The sequence below is a fragment of the Struthio camelus genome, chromosome 1, assembly GCF_040807025.1.
Source record: "Struthio camelus isolate bStrCam1 chromosome 1, bStrCam1.hap1, whole genome shotgun sequence".
Classification (NCBI taxonomy): Eukaryota; Metazoa; Chordata; class Aves; order Struthioniformes; family Struthionidae; genus Struthio; species Struthio camelus.
In genome coordinates this window covers 191,653,407-191,672,487 of record NC_090942.1, presented here as the reverse complement: position 1 = coordinate 191,672,487, position 19,081 = coordinate 191,653,407, and the positions used below count along the sequence as shown (strand labels likewise).

The following is a 19,081-nucleotide window of genomic DNA, read 5'->3' as shown; positions in this document are numbered from 1 at the left end:
TTTTTTTTTTTTTAAATTTAAATTACTGTTTGACGTAGCCTCTTTGCATCCATAAAGGTTTGAGGAGGAGAACAAGCTGTTCTTTTTAACCCCCTTACCCTTTCATGAGCTATTGCTGTTCTACAGCGTAAAACTAGCTTTGTCTGCTTTTAACAGTATGCTGAAGGTTACTGTAGAATGAGAGCCTTCCCTCCCCAAATCCACTACCAAAATTGAACAAATACAGCGATAAAAAACCATCTGGTTAAGGCAAAAAGACGACTTCAGGAAATGAGACAATAGCAGAATTTGTATTTAGATGACTTCATAAACTTGAGAAGGCCATATATTTATTTTAGCCTACAAGCAGTTGTCCCTACTGCCCATTTCTGCAGCCAGGAGGAAACGGACAAAACAGTCAGTCAGTCAGGCACAGTCCAACCACCCTGGGATATCCTCAAGTAAGAAAGTTAATGCTTTATTCCTTTGATTCACCAAAATAAGCAAATTACCAGGTTGTTTACTGAAAGAGCCTGAAAAAATAAACTCTGCATTTCAAAAGGAGACGGGAAAAAAAGCTGCACTGTGAAGTGGGAAGGAATGCCTCTGATACAGCCATGTGAGACACGGAAACCACTCTGGGAAAGCAGAAAACTGAAGGTGGAGCCTCCCTTCTCCCACCTGTTCCACCTACTTCAGAGCAGCCCAAGGACTGACAGAGAGGGGCAGGGGCAGAGCAAGTGTCTGACACTGGCGCCTCCAAGCTGCCAGGACACAGCCAAGCCACTGCTGGGTCTCCTACCAGTGGAAGCACTGGGCAATTAATTCAACTTCTGCTGTTCCCTACATGACAGGCTGGAGATTTTTAGCCTCAGGAGCAGCAAAGCAAGAAACTCATTTGCAGGAATTTTAGTTCCTCTCCCCAAAGCCTGAAGCAGGCACCTGGATCTGCTAGGGAAGTGCCACAAACTGCTTTGTGAAGGTGGTGAACATACAGAACGGCAAAAATAGCCTTCCTAGCGCCTGCTCGTTCAGGAGCTTGGAGTATATATAACCAGGTGCCTGTACAAGAAGAATCCCAGCCGCTTTCCTGCCTGACAAACCGTGCAACCAGACAACCCAACAGCTGGATCCTATTCCTAGCTGATAGAATTACCTTTATTTGTGTAATCTAGTCGTCATCTCCAACCCCAAATACCTTGCCCATTGTGAACAATTTTAAGCTCCCCGCACACCACCTCTTTTACAATAAATTGTCAGTCACAAGGGCAGTCAGCAAATGGTTTCTACAAATAATATAGTTTAATTGTAACTACAGTAAAGATTTTCTATATACATTATGTTCACTGCTTATGGTATTATAGGTTTGCCATGCATGTTTTATTGCACATATAAATAGTGTACAAAGATTCATGAAGATTCTGTTTTCAGCCGTACAGGTTAAGACTGCATAAAAAAAGCTGTATTACAAAATATTTAGAGCTATTTACAGCCAACGTGAAGCAATTACTGAAAGACACTCAGGAGAAAAAAAAAAAATTTAATTATGAAAAAACAAGATTTGTCAAAATAATAATTACAAAGCTTCATGTTGCCATATATACATTGTAAAAAAATACTCAGGAAACCTGCATTTTATCCCTCAAGATGCAGAAATCAATATTCCTATTTTTATACTCAATCTTTGAATGCTTTTAAAATTTGATAAACTCTGAGTTGAAAATGTATTTTCTTTACATTGTTCGTGCTTTTTGACAAAACAGATATTTGTGCAGCTCTGTAAAATATTAAAATACATTTTAATTTAGTGTTAAAGTGCACAGTACATTTTATAGGAAAGAATATACTAGCTGCCAATCAAAAATTACAATTTAAGTCAATGTTCCCTCTACAGAACAAAAGCTTTTGCTTTGGTTGAAGTAACTGGCTATTCTATGCATACTGTATGTCTCATCGTCCACGAGACGACTTTTCTCCTCCTAAGAAGGTGCTCTCAATACATACCAGTACATTGGCAATCGGTGATGTTAAAACGCGTAGTCCGCATTCAAATGCTCTATGAAAAATTACAGATTTGCTATTGGAATACTGGTGTTTTTAAACGCAGTGTCTGCGTGAACATGCGCATAACTCTGCCTAGATATGCGGCAGTGACAAGTATGCATCATTCTTTCAAAAAAGTCTTTATACAATAGTTTTCTCCACATTCTCTTGCTATTTAATTCTCCCACCGCGTTGCCTCACTTTTGTCATAATGCATTGCAAACTCTCCGTGCTTATATGCAACATGGACCCCTAACAGCTAGCCTTTCACCACATGCAACTTTCCTGTCCCGTTTGCTGAAGTTACATCACTAGCTTTTCACAAAAGAAAAAGGGATGTTCCAGACACTGTGATAATCACTGTGCTGGAACTTTTTGATCTAAAACGTATGTGATGTTATAATAATAAATTATGCTTTTAAAAATCTCTTCAAAAGTTTAAAGTAATAATAAGAAAAAGAACCTTATTTCCTATTGCTGATTTGGGATTAGAGGTCTGATCCTGCAAACATTCACTACAGAACATTGTCCTTAATTCAGTGACAAACGGCTGAACTCAAGTGAATGATGGAGACTGCAAGGAGAAGCACTGCAGCCAGCAGGTAGTATCTGGAAGATCAGGTCTTTAAGACTGCTTTTAGCAATTTTAATAATTTTCGCTCTTCCTGAAGAAATCACTGAAGAAAAAAATTCAATTTTTTTGGCTACCTGGTAAAATTTCTTATTACTGTTCTTGTGCTATTTTTTCATTATTTGTTCTGTAGTGCTGTAGTCTTTAAAGAAAATCAAGTTACAGTGCAAAATTATATTTCAAGACATGTGATCCTAATGCACATCATTCATTTTGCTGTGGCAAAAGTTTAATGTCTTGTGCATAGCAAAATAAGTATCAATCAAAAATATTTGTTCACATTTATTTTTTTCAAGTTTATGTCTTTTCTTTTTTTAAACACCTATATACAAATAAAATGGGTGTGCTCTCAGTTTCAGCCAATTTAGCCTAATGGAGGGAAAAGTGCTACTGGAATGTAGGAAACTAAGTGGAATGCAGACAAATTTTTACCAATGTTCCACAAATCCAAAAATAAAAAATACCATCCCAGCTAGCTGTTCTTTTAGTAAAAGCACCTATTTTGTTTACTTTTTATCTTAGATATTAGAAAATATGATTTACGGAGATCTAGAGCTACTGCACACCAAGTAGAATAAAAAATAACTAAGTATTTATATTAAAATAAAGTGTTTAACCACAAAAAAGCAGTAATAAAATACAGTTTCCTAATTTACATTTTGCATCCAAAGGATGAATAACAACTCACTAATAAATAATATTTATATAAATATTTTATGTCTGGATATTTTTAAAAGGCAATGGCCCGAAGCAACTGCAGAAAAATCTAACATGGTAGAAGTTTGATTTACTCTCCTTCCTCCCCCCTAAAATGATTACAATGATTCCTAGTTTAATCATATGAAGGTATCTTGCTGCAAGACAGCTGTACTCCCCACATTTTTAAGTGGTAGAGAGGTGGCTGTTTTAGTAAGTACTGTACAAAGTGACCTATAAAAGCAGTGAAGCGCCAGTTTGCTCTATAAAATATTCCTGTTTAATTTCTGGTTTGTAGTTCGACATGCCTTTACAGTCCGAAAGATGGTTTTAAAACCAGAAGTATAAGAATACTCTCGAAGTACTGTTTTTTTGCAGTTTGAAAAGATGGGCAGTATTTTTGATTCTTTGATGGCACAGTGGAGCTGGTTACAGCAGAGATAGTAGTTTCATGTGAATAAAGCTTGTTTCACTGTGGTTACATCTAGTAATGCTTGAACTGTTATGCTCACTTTTACCAAGCCCTTTTCTTCTAGGATGTGATGTGGTAGGCAGAGCTTCTCCTAGAAAAAACAAACAAAGGAGTAAAGATTAGACTATTCATTACTTTCTGCAAAACCTTGCTTTACATGAACACAGTTGAAATAACACAGCCTAACAAGCAGGAACCATTAGCTATTTTTAATTAAAAAAAACCCACACACTTGTGATTTTGACAGAAACTCTCTCATTTTGCTCTCATTCTATCTATGAATGAGTGTGAGATCTGTAAATGTTCTGGGCCTCACAGGAAACCATTCTGCTCTACCGTCATTACAGTATGCAAACAATACAGCTAAGAGTGAAGGCTAATGAGTACACACTGAAATTTTTACCTAGGAAGTGAGATAACATGGCATTTGTCCCCCGTTACATATGAGTTGCTGTGGGGACGGAAGGCTCAACTTGTCACTCAGAAAGGCTGTACCACTGACTTCCGGAAGGGCAGGTCGTGGTTCCCAGGATACGCACCTTGAAAGTCACCCATTAGCATTTAGACAAAAGTGTGGATAACAGTGTGCATTCAATGGATGAAGTGTTTCTTTCTGAATAATTAGAAACTTATTTTGTAATATCCAGGAATCAACTTTATTCACCATTAGGACGCAGCAGTCATGGCCAGGAAGAAACCCTATTAGCTGTCCACAGAGGCTGTTGTATCAGAAGACAGTTAGTATCCTCGCAAAAAACAGACACTGTATCTCCCATAGGTAACAAGAAACCCCATAGTGTACTATTATAAAAAGGCTCGCTTATAGGCAGCCATGTGCTATGACTATGACTAGCTGTATCTTTAAGAAAAAGTTTTCCTTAATGTAGCTGGGGATATTTATGTTAATAAAATAAACAAAATTAGGAAATCAGGCAGCAGGTTTATAATAAACAAATGGAAATACAACTTCAGAGAAAACACAATTAAAACTGAGATTTGTTGCCACAATATGGAAGCCAAAAGTGTAAATGGGATCACAAAAATACATGAACAGAAAAAAAAAAAATCATCAAATACTGTTAAACATGTGGATACTGATAAACTGTGGCTCATGAAGTCCCTCAACTGTAGATGTCAGATCGCTATAAGCTTGAATGAGCACCATATACCTCACTTAACCTTAACCTCACTTAAGTCAGCATACTTTTTTTTTTTTTTTTTTAAGAGAGGGAGGGCTGTTTTGATATTCTCAGTATTGCATCTTTCTTAGCTGTTTGATAAACTTTTAGCTTCTAAAGCTCTGATGCATTTGAGATTAGGTTTTAACTGCTTGTCTGTCTTTTACTGATTGTTCTTTTTGCTTTTGTAACGTGAGCAATGTCAACTACCAGCATCTTTATATAATGCATGATACTGTCTCCTTTTGTTACATTTCCTCATATTCATATTAATTGTATCTCCAATTTAAACAGTGCTATTAATTAATAAATACAGTTTTTATCATGTTATGCACCTGTGTTTAATTGCTTTTATCCACCCTCACTGTTCTCCCGTTTTTGCCCAGTGATTCTCCCCTAGCGGGTCACAGCTCCACCATAATACTACTAGTATTAAACAGCTGCTCCGGTTCTTCCAATGTTTAGCACTTTTTCTTTATTAACGAGTATTTCCTTTGTGCTCAAACATAACTTATATTCCTTAAGTCATTGTCAAGTTCCTCACAGCCTACTCCAGCCTGAGTGAGAGAGAATCTGAAAGTATTACCAGCTCCCTTTCCAGGAAAGCTGGAAACGCTAACCAGGGGCCTGACGACGACGTATGAAGCACTCAACTGATTACCCCTAGAGATGATGAAAACCGATCATTTACTATCACACTGTTTTAGCCAACTGCCAATGCACAACAGTTCATTATCTTTCACTCAGATTACTTATTTTCCTTAATGGTGACTTGAAACCTGTTTGGCCTGGACTCTTAACAAAACGGGCTACGAGCCACCCACAACAAATCAAAACCTCAATCAAACTGACAACAGTTATCACAGAGTGAAATTGTCTCTAAGAGACAAAGTACCACAGTCTCCTGAAATTGCTAATAAAACCTTCTATAGGAAGAGAGATTCATTTAAGGGCTCCACAAACCATGTCTGTGTTTAGTTTGAGGTAGATTTATTGCAGCCCAAGGCTGAAAGCAATCCAAGATGGTTAGCCTAGTTAACAGATAAAATATGCAGCTTTTCCTGCTGCTCTTAGAGACCTTAAAAAGTAGCAGCCAAACTTTATTTTAAATTACTGCATCTGATACTGATAAATACAATTTATTTATATTTTATATTTAAATTTTATATTTACTGTTTAAGATATTTTAATATTTATTCTTTTATATTTAAAAGTGAGGGTTTTTTTTTCCAACTTTTTTATTTTATTTTTTAAGGTTCACAGTCAGAACTCAGAACTCCAAACAAATGTTGTGGATGCCTCTTACACACATAGACTCAAGAAATGATTCCAGACAGGCAATTTTCAAAGTCTGGTTGAGTAGATCTGCGATAAACGGACAACACACATTTCTCTGCAGGGAAGATGCTGCATCGCTCTGATGATCTGCCAGCACTAGGTTTACGCTTACTTTCATCAGGGTGAGCTGGCAGATTCTGATTCACATTTACTGACCAAACAGCTGCGGCAATTTATGAAACAGCCTCCTCCCATTCCTACCTGTTACTCTTCCTCTCTGCTGGAGCTACTGCCCAGTCAGCACAAAGGAATATGCCCATTTCACAGCCATTCCAATGCATCACCCAAATTTCTACTTCAGACCTACCCAGATTGGTCATTTAAGTTAAGAGACTGACTTCTGCAGTTCATTCTTGTTAGTTCTTGTTCATTCTTCTGTGACTGAGATTTTAGGGCTTAACATTGTTTACAGGATGCAAACTCCCAAACTGATACCTGACTGCTAGTCGAATAACTAAAAAAGAAGGTTGCAGAGACAGCAGTAGCAAATGAAAGACAAAAAATATTTCTATCAACTATCAAAAGTCTACTTCAAATGCGTGATGTCACTGAAGATATTTTGACTATTTAATGTCTTAGGATACGGTTCACATCTAAATACCTCTAAGGCATTCTGATTTCAAAAAATAAATACTCATGTTATTTATTTAGAACATAAACGACACACTTGAAATGGGATGTTTTTTCCTCCACTCTTTTCTACTCCTTTCCAGTGCCCTCACACAGCAAGCTCATTTCGCAGGTTCAGTGGCACACAATATGCCAGTATTTCATTAGTCTTCCACTCTCGACAAGAGGCATTAAAAACTAATGCCCATTGAATCAAATATTGGAAGACCTGAGTGATGGATGTTACGAGGCTGTTGGGAGACGGATTGAATCCAGACACCCAGCCTCAAAACAACCTACCTTGCTAAATATGTTTGAGAATATTCTAAATTTTTCTACTGAAGCCAAATAAAGAACAGTTAAAAATGTTTCCTTTAGAAAACTGTAGGTTCAAAACTTACCATTGTTGTAGCATCTTATAGCATTCAGAAAGCTATTCTTTTACCTGTCATGTTTTCTGTCCAAGAAGGGACTTTGCATTTTGCAATATAAAGCACGTTTCAACTAAAAGTATGATAGAGTCCATGCCTCATTTCATATTAAAACAACCCTATCCAATATAATTTTTCTCCTTTTAGAGAGAATGCATTGTCTAATCCTTTTAAATATAGTGTAGTAATCCAGTTTGCATAAAACAAACGTCCTCCCATATTTGCAAGATGTATCCTCAAATAAGGGAAGCTATTTAAGGAATCCTATAGAAAAAAAAAGCCCAACTGTACAACTGTGTTTTTGGGAGTCAGAAATTTTGCAGCGTGTTACCATTTTATATTATATATCTGTCTTCATCAGTTCTTCAAACGTACCATTCACAGCCTTCTCTTATTGGAACTTGGAATTTTATAATTCTGCAATTAAATATGTGGCTACAATGAACTTTCCAGACCCGATACCGAGACCCATACCATCTATTAAAAAAGAACAAACTTTACCTCGGTGTGTAATGAAGCAATTCTCTTGTTTAAGCCCTAATCACTATCTTCAAAGTTCTGGAAATGGCTTTCACCAGCTCTCACTCATGTGCACTTTTCCAACCAGAGCTTTAGAATAATACATTTCACTCTTCTCAGAATAAGCAGATCAGGTCCCGCTAAGGATGGGACCCAGAGCGCACTGACAATAGAGTCAGCTTTCAGAATTGCAACAGTTACATGGGGCCAAGCTCCCAGGTCTCTCGCATACTTGCATTCAGTCACTGTCCTTGCAGTGTGGCCCATTTCGCGTGCTCTTGTCCACTCTTTAACCCACAACTGCTATTTCTGAACCAGCGGAAACCACTGATATTTGAATTGTGAAGATGAAAAGCAGAGACTCCAAAACTTTTTGTAAAACCTGGCATTTTGAGATAATATACCTGACCAAGAACTCACCCATGACTATAAGATGTTAGATGATTCAAAAATTTTACATTTCTCCCCATCTTTGAAAAGATTTCTGTCCCTTTTTCGTTAGTATCAAACCCATAAAACTTCAAAACAGATATGAACCACCTCTCTAGAAACAAACAGACAAACAAACAAAAAAATACCCTGTTGAAATCGTCACTGAATAAAGCCCAGAAAGATAGACAAGAAAATTGGATACTAACTCCCAGGACCAGTCTAAAAATCTTTGAAAACAACCACAGAGAGCAAGGCTGCCAATCCACTCAGAGCAGCATGCATAATTGTCTTCTCTATCAACTAAAGAATTGAGTTATATATTCTTAATGTAGTTTTAGTCCCTATGACATACACAGAGGCCCTTAACTACTGGTTGCAGGGAAACCACTTTCTACAGGCATACAGCCATTTTGAATGGATAAAGATGTTTTCAAACTCATCATGGAGCAAAAGAACAAACTTCTTTTGATTAAAAAACAAACAAACAAAAAACCGAAGCACAAAGGGGAGAGAGAAGCCAGGAGGCTGAGTCACAAGACAACACAAAAAGGCAGTAAACAGGCATATCCACAAAAACAGACATGTGCTTGCCAGAGCAAGTTTCTGGAACAAAATGTCTGATTTAGCTGCTGTGAAAGAAAAATAGGAATACGAAAGGAAGCTAATCCCACAAGGAAACGTGAGACTTTAACGTGTGCACATCTATTTTCTTTGACATCAGATGCCTTTGGAGTCAAGGCAACTGTTCAAATTGGATTATGCTAGGGAAAGAGCTTGACGATCAAGATACAACAGTTTTTTGTCAAAAAAGTAATTGTTGCCATTAAGTCATATGGGCAAGTAGTGAAATGACTGCAACACGTTGTATTTGCAGATGGTAACATCAGGACTCAACCTTATTTGTTAGCAAAAATATAAACAGAGAAATGAAATTATACAATTTGGCAAGAGACATTCTGTTTCCTCCTCACACATGTGTAGAGCATGAGATTTCAGACCTACAGGAAAAAATAAAATATTCAGAAAACAATACTGGAATCTGTAATACAAATTAAAAAATAAATCCATGTAAAGCTCCTCATATAATGTTCATAGCCAAGTATTTTGAAATGGAAAGTGAAAGTCACTGTAAGAAACATCAAGGCCTTATGTTTAAACAAACATATATCAAATACACAAACCTTGGCCCTGACCTACCAAAAAAGTCCAGTTTTCTTCCTAAAGAGCTGAAAAAACTCTAGCAAGCATTTAGCTTTTCACATATCTAAGGTAATTTGCCATCATGTCCTTCTGAATATATTTTCCTTATCTAGTATTACTGATGACATGTGTATGTGTCCAAATGCCCTGCAGTAGCATTTAAGTACAATGGAAAAGAGAAGAAGATCAAAAAGCACGGTAATTCTGGCTATGGGTATTTTTCATTATTTTTTCTTTTAATTTCTCAGGGACAGATTAATGTTTTGGGAAATATACACATATGACTGAATTTGACAAAACAAAAACACCCCCAGACTTCAATATTGCAGCTAGAATTCTGTATCTGTAGACGTAGTCAGTTTGATAACTAAATATGTGCATCGTCTGAGCATCTAATAAACTACAAATATTTACAAAATTGCATTTGCAGACAGCAGACTCGGGACCCTTTTACAGATTCTGGCCTTTAGCCAGAAAATTTTAAAGTAGGCTGTATTTTGCCAAAACACCTCACAGGTTCACTCAAACATGCTTAGAAAACAGGGGCCTGAAACTAAAGGTAAGAAAAAGTTCTAGAAACTTAAGACAGACACACATTAAGCAATAAGAGCAAACATACACCTACAGAGAAAAAAAAATGAATTCAACTAGCACCTTACACGTTAAATTCTGAGAGAGAACAAAGTGAATGAATGAGACAAAAAGACGACTGGATTAGCACCTGAAAATCTTTTTTTTTTTGCTGCTCTTCTTGCAAATGAAGCTTGTGCGCTAGAAATAAAGTTAAATGGTCCACAAAACCTGCCCTAACGCTTTTGCTACTCTTGCATGTATGAAAATGTTTTCATTTTTCATATCAGGAGTAAAATGTCAAGAATACTTTTTTTGGGTGAAAACCAGAGCTAACTGGCAATAATTCAAAAGAACTTATTAAGAACTATGGACAGAAAACTGGACTGAATACCCATGTCCTCAAGTCAAATTCAACCCCCATTTAAACTAAATGTAGCCTTTCAGTAAACTTATTCAGAATAAAAGGGGATCCATAAACAGATTTCGGCTGAAAAAATTTGATACTACACATTTGAAGCGAGAGGCACTTGAAGGGCTATTACATCGCATTAGACTATGTGGGCTATCCTGTCCCTGAAAATATTTGTATGTTTTTTGGCTCATCAAATTAAAACAAAGCCAAATCCTCACCCCAAAATGCTAGTTGCAATCCGGTGCAAACATATTTTACCTGCATGTACAATAAATTAAAACCACTAAAATCTGTACTTATACTTTATTACAATATGGATGAGATGACCTCCACAGGACCAAAAAATAATGAAAAGAATGGGCACAGTACAAACTGGAAGTAGAGCAACTGAGGAAGAAATTACAGTTTGAAAATTTCTGATGACCATGTTTGCACTGCAATGAAAAAACTAAATGGGGAAAACACACAGGGGAGCAGATGTAATCCACATTACCAACAAATGCCTATGTGGGCGATCCCGTTGACTGTGTTTAAACACAGTCAATACTGTGTTTAAACATAGAGTCTTAAACTAAAGACTAGGACTGGTTGTGAGGAATGAGTACCCACTGTATAAAACCGAATGTCCCAACACTGGGATTTCCTAAGAGGTGAAGGACAACCAGTCAGTAGAATTGTTGGTTTCCCAAGTCTTAGCACCATAGGAGCGACAGCACAGATACAGGACTCTGAACTGATAAAAGGACACCACAGGGGAGGTGAATTAGCTACATACACATTTTAGTCTCCACCTCTCCACTTAGTGGGAGAATTATTAACTTCAGAGAGAGTCGGACAGGAATTTTTCATATTTCCATTATGTTTGAAGTATATCTTGAGAAACATTACCAAATTCAGAATTAAAGAAGTTGTTGGCTTTTTTTCCTTTTCCTTTGCCTGTAAGATTTAAGTATATTTGGAAGCACTACCAATAACAACTAGGAAAAAAAAAAAAACTGATAAGCTTAACATATGGTGAGTAAGACCGTAGTTGCATTAGGTAAGTATGGTCTTCTTTCAGTCTGGTTCAAGATGGTTTCAACTCCATAACTACAAGGAAGTGCTTGTAATGTTATTCTTTAAATACTGTATTTTGCTACAGCTAAGATTAATGAGAAAATTTATTCTAAGTTTGCATGGTAAACATATGTGAACTGAAGTTCCTTTGGACACATTTGAAAGTTATGTACCACGGTTACTGGGATCTGTTCAATTGGTCTACATTGGTACACCTCTAAAATAATAATAATTCAGTTTTTAACCTACTGTCTAGTCTGATAAAACATTACAAAACGCTGAAGACATGAACTTCCATTTCTGCACACTAGAAATGCAATAATTACTGCTCTATTACTTTTTGCACCTCCCTCCCAAAGCTATTCGTTGCCACAGGCAATCGCACATAATATTAGACAATGACAGAGATATACATTGCAAAACAGTGGCAACAACTTTAGCTATGTGATTTTCTTACTTCAAAAAACATCAAAGTTATACTCACACAAATTTCAGATGGATAGGTACTATGCAAGAAATACACAACGCAAGAAGCATTGGCAGAAGACCCGTTTACCTCTTCTGGGAGCATGAGTAAAATCCCAGCCCTACATAAGGTTTGTTCAGACCTTTGTCTGAAGTCCATACACTGGATTATAAAGAATCGTACATTAATAGATTCTGAAATGATTTAAGATTTACATCACTCTCCCGGTATCATTTGGAAAGCAATATTGTTAAAATAAGACAACCAAAGTCAAGACCATTATCTTCTGAAAGTAGAAGCCTAAAAATTAACTTCAGACTCTGACTAAGCAAGTGTCCTCTACTGGAATCACTGAAATTACACACATAGTTAAAAGACAGGTCTATGCAGAAGGAGGGCACATGTGCCCAAGTAACAGGCACAGTTCCCTCAAGTATATAGAATCTAGAAGCACTCACTGAACTCAAGCCTAGCCACAAAAGACACTTTTGACAATAGGATTGCTACACATACACATATGCACTGGGAACTGATAGACACTTAAACTATTAGAAAATCAGATTTATCCATTGTCTGAGAGTAATTTTTCCATCTTAAAATATACCTCTAATTAGGCATTTCATCCTTTTAAAATATATGCATATTTTTAAAGTCCACAGAAACCGGGAACAGAACTGCATTTAGAAATTGTTTAATCAGCTTTTATAAATACCTGCGGAATAGGGATATTTATAGAGTAGAACTAAACTATAACTGCATTACCAGAATAATCATGCATATTACCAGAAAAATAATGCACAAGTTTTTATGATAAGTATCCTCTAAAAATCTGTGAGTAATTTTTGGATATAACAGCCAGTGACAAATGAATGTATTTATTTCACAGGCATGAAACTGAGGTCCTTTAGTGAGCTAGCCAGATCCTGAATTAAAAATTCAGCCAATAGTACCTCGTCCGACATTGCAAATTGACAGTATAGGTTTACATTTGTGTTTTTATAGCTTTCAATTCTCAACATTTCTATAATCATTCTTCATTTGTAGATTTGAAGTTGATAAGGAATACAACTAAAAACTGTCTTATTCAAGAACGGAAATAAAGCGGTCATTCAGTCCAGTGCTCTAACCATAGCCTGAGTCAAAATATACCAACATGCTTCCTGACTAATTTTTGTCTAATCTATTGTTTAAAGCCTGCTATGATGGACAACCTACAGTCTAGACAATCTATTTCCCTAGCTCCCTTTCCTTTATTACATTTGTTACACCAGCAAACAAATACCCTCATTTTCACAGGTGATGAAACAGAGACAAGACAGTGATGCGACTTGCTTGACGTCACACATAAGAACTGCAGATACAAGAATCTACCAGTTCATTCTCAAACTATTTTATTATACAGCATCGTCCTCCATGATCTTTATTCTCAAATACTCTGAAGTCCCTTGCATATTATGAGTTTCACATACCCAGCACTAATTTACAGTCATCTCTAGGGTGTAACACACCAAGTATTTAAAAGCAGTTCAATGCTGCTTTGTGTGACAGAAGAAAAAGATTATTCTGTGGAACCTGAAGGAACAGGTTCAAAAAAAATTTAAGTAGAAAAAGGTAACTGCCTCAGGATCAATTTAATTAGAACAGTAGAGATGACCAACAATCTTTAAAGACACAGTATTCTAATTAATCCAAAGATTCAAAAATATAATAATTTGAAAGATGGTTGTCTAAGCGCTCTTAACACAATGTATGTTGAGATAATGGCACCAACTCAGATAATACCACTATCTGTTGAACTGCCACCTCCATTCCTTCAATATCGGCATCATTCCAGGGTTTTCAGACAAAGAAAGAGGCTCAGTTCTATTTAGTTTGTGATATATAGCTAACCTACTCAAAAGTGGGATAAGAGTAGCTTCACTGCTTTAGCATATTTAGCATGTAGCCTAGGCAACATAAAAGAAAACAAACTATGAATATAGATGTACATAAGTTTTTAGACTACAGCTAGTGGGAGAGAAGAGATGGGACTTGCCTTCAGATCAGTTCAAGATGCTACTCCCTCTTCAGTATTCAAGAGATTAATAAAGATATTACACAGAAGGGAAGCGAGGGGGAAGGGAGAAGTTTTTAAGACAAAGGAAGGAAATTAAGTACCTGTAATTTGTCAGAGATAAAGCAGAAAGTTTGTGTGCGCATGCGAACAGGTTATGCTGTTAGCACATTCCAGTGATAAGTTATATACATCAAGACTATAAAAAGTATGTGGAAAAGACAAAAGCCTATTAGATCCCAGGAGCGAAAGGCAGAAGTTGATTGTGGGGTTTTCTCCCCGAGGGCGAGCAGAGTGTCAACAGTCTTTCGAATGTGACGAATATCCGACTGCAGGATGTCATACGGAGAGCAGAGGTCAGCCTATCCCGAAGGGCAGCCATTAGAACAGAAAAAAACAGTGCATAAAATTAAAAATACAAAAATATAAAGAGTTTGATAAATAAAGTATCACAATATTCTAGCTTAAACATGTAGGAATAGTTTATTTCTAGTATTGTCTTAGTCACTAGACAAACCAGCTTTCTTTTGCTTCCTCTAAATACTGAAGCTATCATAAAATATCAGAACGTTAGATAGATCAGCTCAGTCCTTTGAACTCTTCCAAAATTATGCCCAGATCCACAAGGGTGAGGAGGTGTATGTAACCCACTTATTTCAGCGAGATCTGCACACCTTTGTCCATCTGGGCCTTAGTCTCATTCAAATACTTAATTGGAACCAGTTGTAAAATCTAATTCATACAATAGCAAACTGTGGGTTAGAAAGCTGTTAAAAGCACAAGCAGCAGCAGTATGAAGTCTCAGGAAAAAGAACATAAAAGAAACTTAGAAGTATGTAAAACTCTCTAACATTACACGTTACCCAGAACCTGCTATTCAAATATCACCTTAAATTATACCCCTTGATAGGAACTGAAAAAATCAATGGATAGCTATAGTTAATATTAATACAATTTCTAAATTGAAGAATTTGACACTAAAATTCCTTAGTTAACATTTTAAAAGTTATTAGCAAGTTAAGTTCCTATATTAACTTTTCAGAAAATATCAATGATTTCATGTAGCAATTTAAACTAGATATACAAAATTAAGTGTGAAATGCAAAAAAACCAATACGCACACACAATATTTAACTTTAAAATCAAACCAAACTGCCACATTTTTGAAGTATTAGGTGTTATCTAAGATATTACTCCATCTAATATTAGAAATAAGACTCCACTATCAATGAAGGAGATCAATATTTACAAAACAAAAATTATGCAAAGTAGGAAAGATTCCCCATGACAATAAACGAAGGCAGACATGGAAGTTGAGATGACTGTTTTCTATCGCTGCGAAGTTTCAAGGTCTAGTTTACAATAGATTAACCTTTAAAAATACTTTAAAAGCTTTTCTATGCTGAAAAGTGACGGATGAAACTGAAAGACAGCTCTGTCATTTACACACACCAAAAAAAAGTTGCTTACCATTCTTGGTTCTAGTTTTAACAGGAGTTAAAAGCAGCAATGTTTTAACTTTATTACTGAAGCCAGAAGATATGACATGAACACTGAGTGGAAAAAACCCTGCTTAGCAACGGCACCGCTATTTTTACAGTCATTTTTCAGATTTTTTTTCAATACAAAATTCTAGTGTGATATAAACTTCAATGCAATTATATAGGGCTTTTTTTTTTAAGGATGAAAACTCACAGACCCAATAAAACATGCTAGTCTTGTTTAAAATCTGAATAGGACTAGCATTATTTTTTTTTTTTAAATCTACATCTGCAAGTTGCTTGCCAGAAAAACTAATTTCAGGGCAAACAAAATGCTAAAATTCAGAATTTACTATCAACTGTATAATATATTGCACTTCTACTAATGACACTAAAAAAGGTGGCATTACTTTTCAAACGGCATACAAAGAACTTATTGCATACTTGTCACAAATATATCCCAAAAGAAATACCTTAGATACATTGTACTTAAACTTACATAAATATTTCATAAAACTTTAAAAGAAAGCTATTTTTCCTGATATATTAAAAAAAAAAAAAAAAAGCCTGAAAACGGACACTACTGCAGTCAAATGGAGAAGTAATTTCAGAGTTTAAGAATGGTAACTTCAGCTGGTAATAGGTTTAATTCTCAAAGAGAGTGAGGAATTTCCTAACCAGATATTAGCATACTAAGCATATCCAGGAGAAGCCAAAGCATACACAAACAGCCAACATATATGAAAGAAATTGCCATGCTGTGCTTCAGTGAAATCAGAGGAAGTCTAAGGAATTTCTGATTTTTTGCTTATTTTTGTGTGTTCTGCAGCAATGGAAAATTTGCTGTTATGTTCTCACCTTATTAAGTAAAATATTTATATTCTATGTATTTTAAATTTCTGTAAGGGAACTCTACATTAAGATTTTCTTTAATATAGAACACATTTTCACTCGAGTTACCAGAATGTTACAGATGCTGTGAAATGAAAATACCAAACTAAACACATAGCATAAGAGTGAAAAATCACACAAATAGTTTCCCTAGCACAAAATAATCCCCAAAGAGCCTTCAAAAGAAAAACAAAAACAAAAAAAAAATCAACCATTTCAAGCACTGCCCTTCTCATTTAAGAGACTGCAATTATTACTAATAAGAATAAAAATATGCATATCCGTATTCATTACGTTTATGGACTGACTTGTTACAAATGACTGTGAAGCTACATGATTAAATAAATTGTACAGCTGCCAAAATCACGCGTGCAGAATAACCACATACAGTGGAACAGACAGAAGTGGAACAACAAAACCACCACCAGCTGTTTGCAGGCACAAACCACTCGCCTTCTGCATGCACCTGCAACACCTGCAAAAGCAGATGTGCAAATTTCAGAACCACCCCCTCCGCCCCCAAGATTTTGCCCCTAAGAATAGTCAAGGGTAAGCCTGCAATACTGCATGAGCAAATATAATCTGAAGTGCACATGCACTATATGCAAAACACAAGTGAAAGGAACCTCAGAATTACGCTTTAAATACTATAACCGACAGCACACTGAATGACTCGCTCTGTACGGCAGGCCAAAGAGTGTACATTACGCAGCACAGAACGAAAGGGCGGAGAAGGGCGTCATACCTGATAAAACTTACTGCAACTTCATGGAAGTCTCATGATGCAACTATGGAGAAGTAACTCATTACGTGAACTGATCAGAAAACAAGCATAAGTGGCAATGAAAATATATATATCTTGCCTTAAACTGAGGAACAAGATCATTAGTTGAATAACTAATAGCCAGGTAAAAAATAAAGCACTTCACTTGACAGTCTCTCCTTGGTTGCTTCTTAAGTTCTATCAGCTTTAGCACCACAAAGAGCCTCCTGTTTTGTTTCGTTTTTCTTAATGGCAATTCCTACATTAACACAAACCATACTGGGCTTGTGAATAATTTTTGCCTGACACTGCAACATAACGGAATTGTCTTTCAAAGACAAGCAGTAATAGGCACCATTCGTAGGATATCAGAGCCACAGGAACGGTTACAGCTAAGCCTTCATAACTTGAATCTTCATTAGGTGATTTGAGACCAAGAAAGCCATTTCTTATTGTCATTTTTATCTCTTTTGAGTACGTGTACTGTGAGTAGTTCACTGAAAATTCAAGAGACATGGCATTTGCACCAAGCGTCCCACTCAACCCTACTCCACCACTGCTGACATGCTGGAACACAGAACCTTGATAAACCTGCCTAAACAACCGGCTTCAAAACAGTTCATGTTATTGCTGCTTGTTACCACCATAAAGTACCATTTAAATATTAATCATGACTGCTTATGCCTATCTTTGTTTCAAGCTATATAAAAACTTACAAGCATTAGGTGAGTGTATATAGGGAAAAATCTTTCTTTCTGATTTTAAATAACTCTTACTTTAATTTCTCTGACTCGAAGTGGCCCCATACCTGGGAGATTAAAGGACCCAAAGATACTGAAGTATCTAAGTTCCTAAGTTACTCTATTAGGGTAAATTTCAGAGCATAAAACCTAATGTATGCCTTGTAAAAAGATTACTGTTGCTTTTGGCTCATAAACATTGAAAATACCTTATTGAAATTCTTCTTTTTGACAAGATGCTCATAAGGTCCTAATTCTGATATGTCATACTTGTTCATTAATTGGGAACTGGAAGAAACATAGACCAAAACTCGTAGAACTTTTGCCTTTCAAATCACATTTTGCATTTATAGCTTTCTTTTCAGTTGTCTAAATCTCACCAACATAATTCAGTGAATAGATGGTTCAGAACTTTTTCCAGTAGAACCGCAAATAACTTCGCTCCAATTAAAAATGTTATGCTCAGGAATGTCTGCCACTTGCACTAAAGTACCATGCAGTCCACCACAAATCTTTTTGCTTTTGCTTTGATTTTTTGCTTTTGACAGAAATTATGCTGGAAGTATATAGGAAAAAATGCTATTGTATGGATTATCAAGAATAACAGCTGCCAAGAATAAAAGCTAAAGTTGCACTAAACTAGTGATAGGCAGGTTAAAATGGAAAAGTATACTGCTTTTCCACTAGTATGAACACGAATTCTAATGCGGCAGATGACTGAAAAAAATAGCGTTTTCAGAATATGTATGAACGATTAGTTGAGTTTCTTTTTATGATAAAGAAATGCATATGAATATGACTGTCTTTCATTACATTGTCACTAGCTTTATGAAAGGGCACATGAGACCAAAATGCTTCTGTAACATTACATACATACTCAGCGCTAACAATTCAGACACTCTCCTGATCATTTTTAATAGTCCCAAGATGTCACTAAGAAATACAAAACTGCATTGAAACTGGTATATTTGACACTTCAGGGACCACACTTATACACGCACAAAGAGGAACAAAAGCCAAAAAGTAGCTTTGGTTTTTAAACCCAAAAAGCGTGAGAGGGTCAGTGCACTACAGGTGGTTTGGGTAAGCCAAGATCGCTAAGATGTTGCTAATGGGTT

At 36.2% G+C, this 19,081-nt stretch overlaps 1 protein-coding gene across 8 annotated transcripts in view; it reads right to left on the bottom strand.

The window, feature by feature from the left end:
- Positions 1 to 1,499: 1,499 nt before the first annotated feature.
- Positions 1,500 to 19,081, bottom strand: part of LRCH1 (leucine rich repeats and calponin homology domain containing 1) — a 142,085-nt gene continuing 124,503 nt past the window's right edge. For 5 of the 8 annotated variants that reach the window (XM_068929807.1, XM_068929808.1, XM_068929809.1 and 2 more), the window contains one exon: positions 1,500 to 3,912. In XM_068929807.1, coding sequence (XP_068785908.1) covers positions 3,799 to 3,912 — 114 coding nt within the window. In that variant the 3' untranslated portion in view covers positions 1,500 to 3,798. Of the gene's footprint in view, positions 3,913 to 14,192; positions 14,451 to 19,081 lie in introns of all 8 variants that reach the window. The other 3 variants (XR_011138611.1, XR_011138612.1, XR_011138613.1) reach the window with 1 other exon arrangement.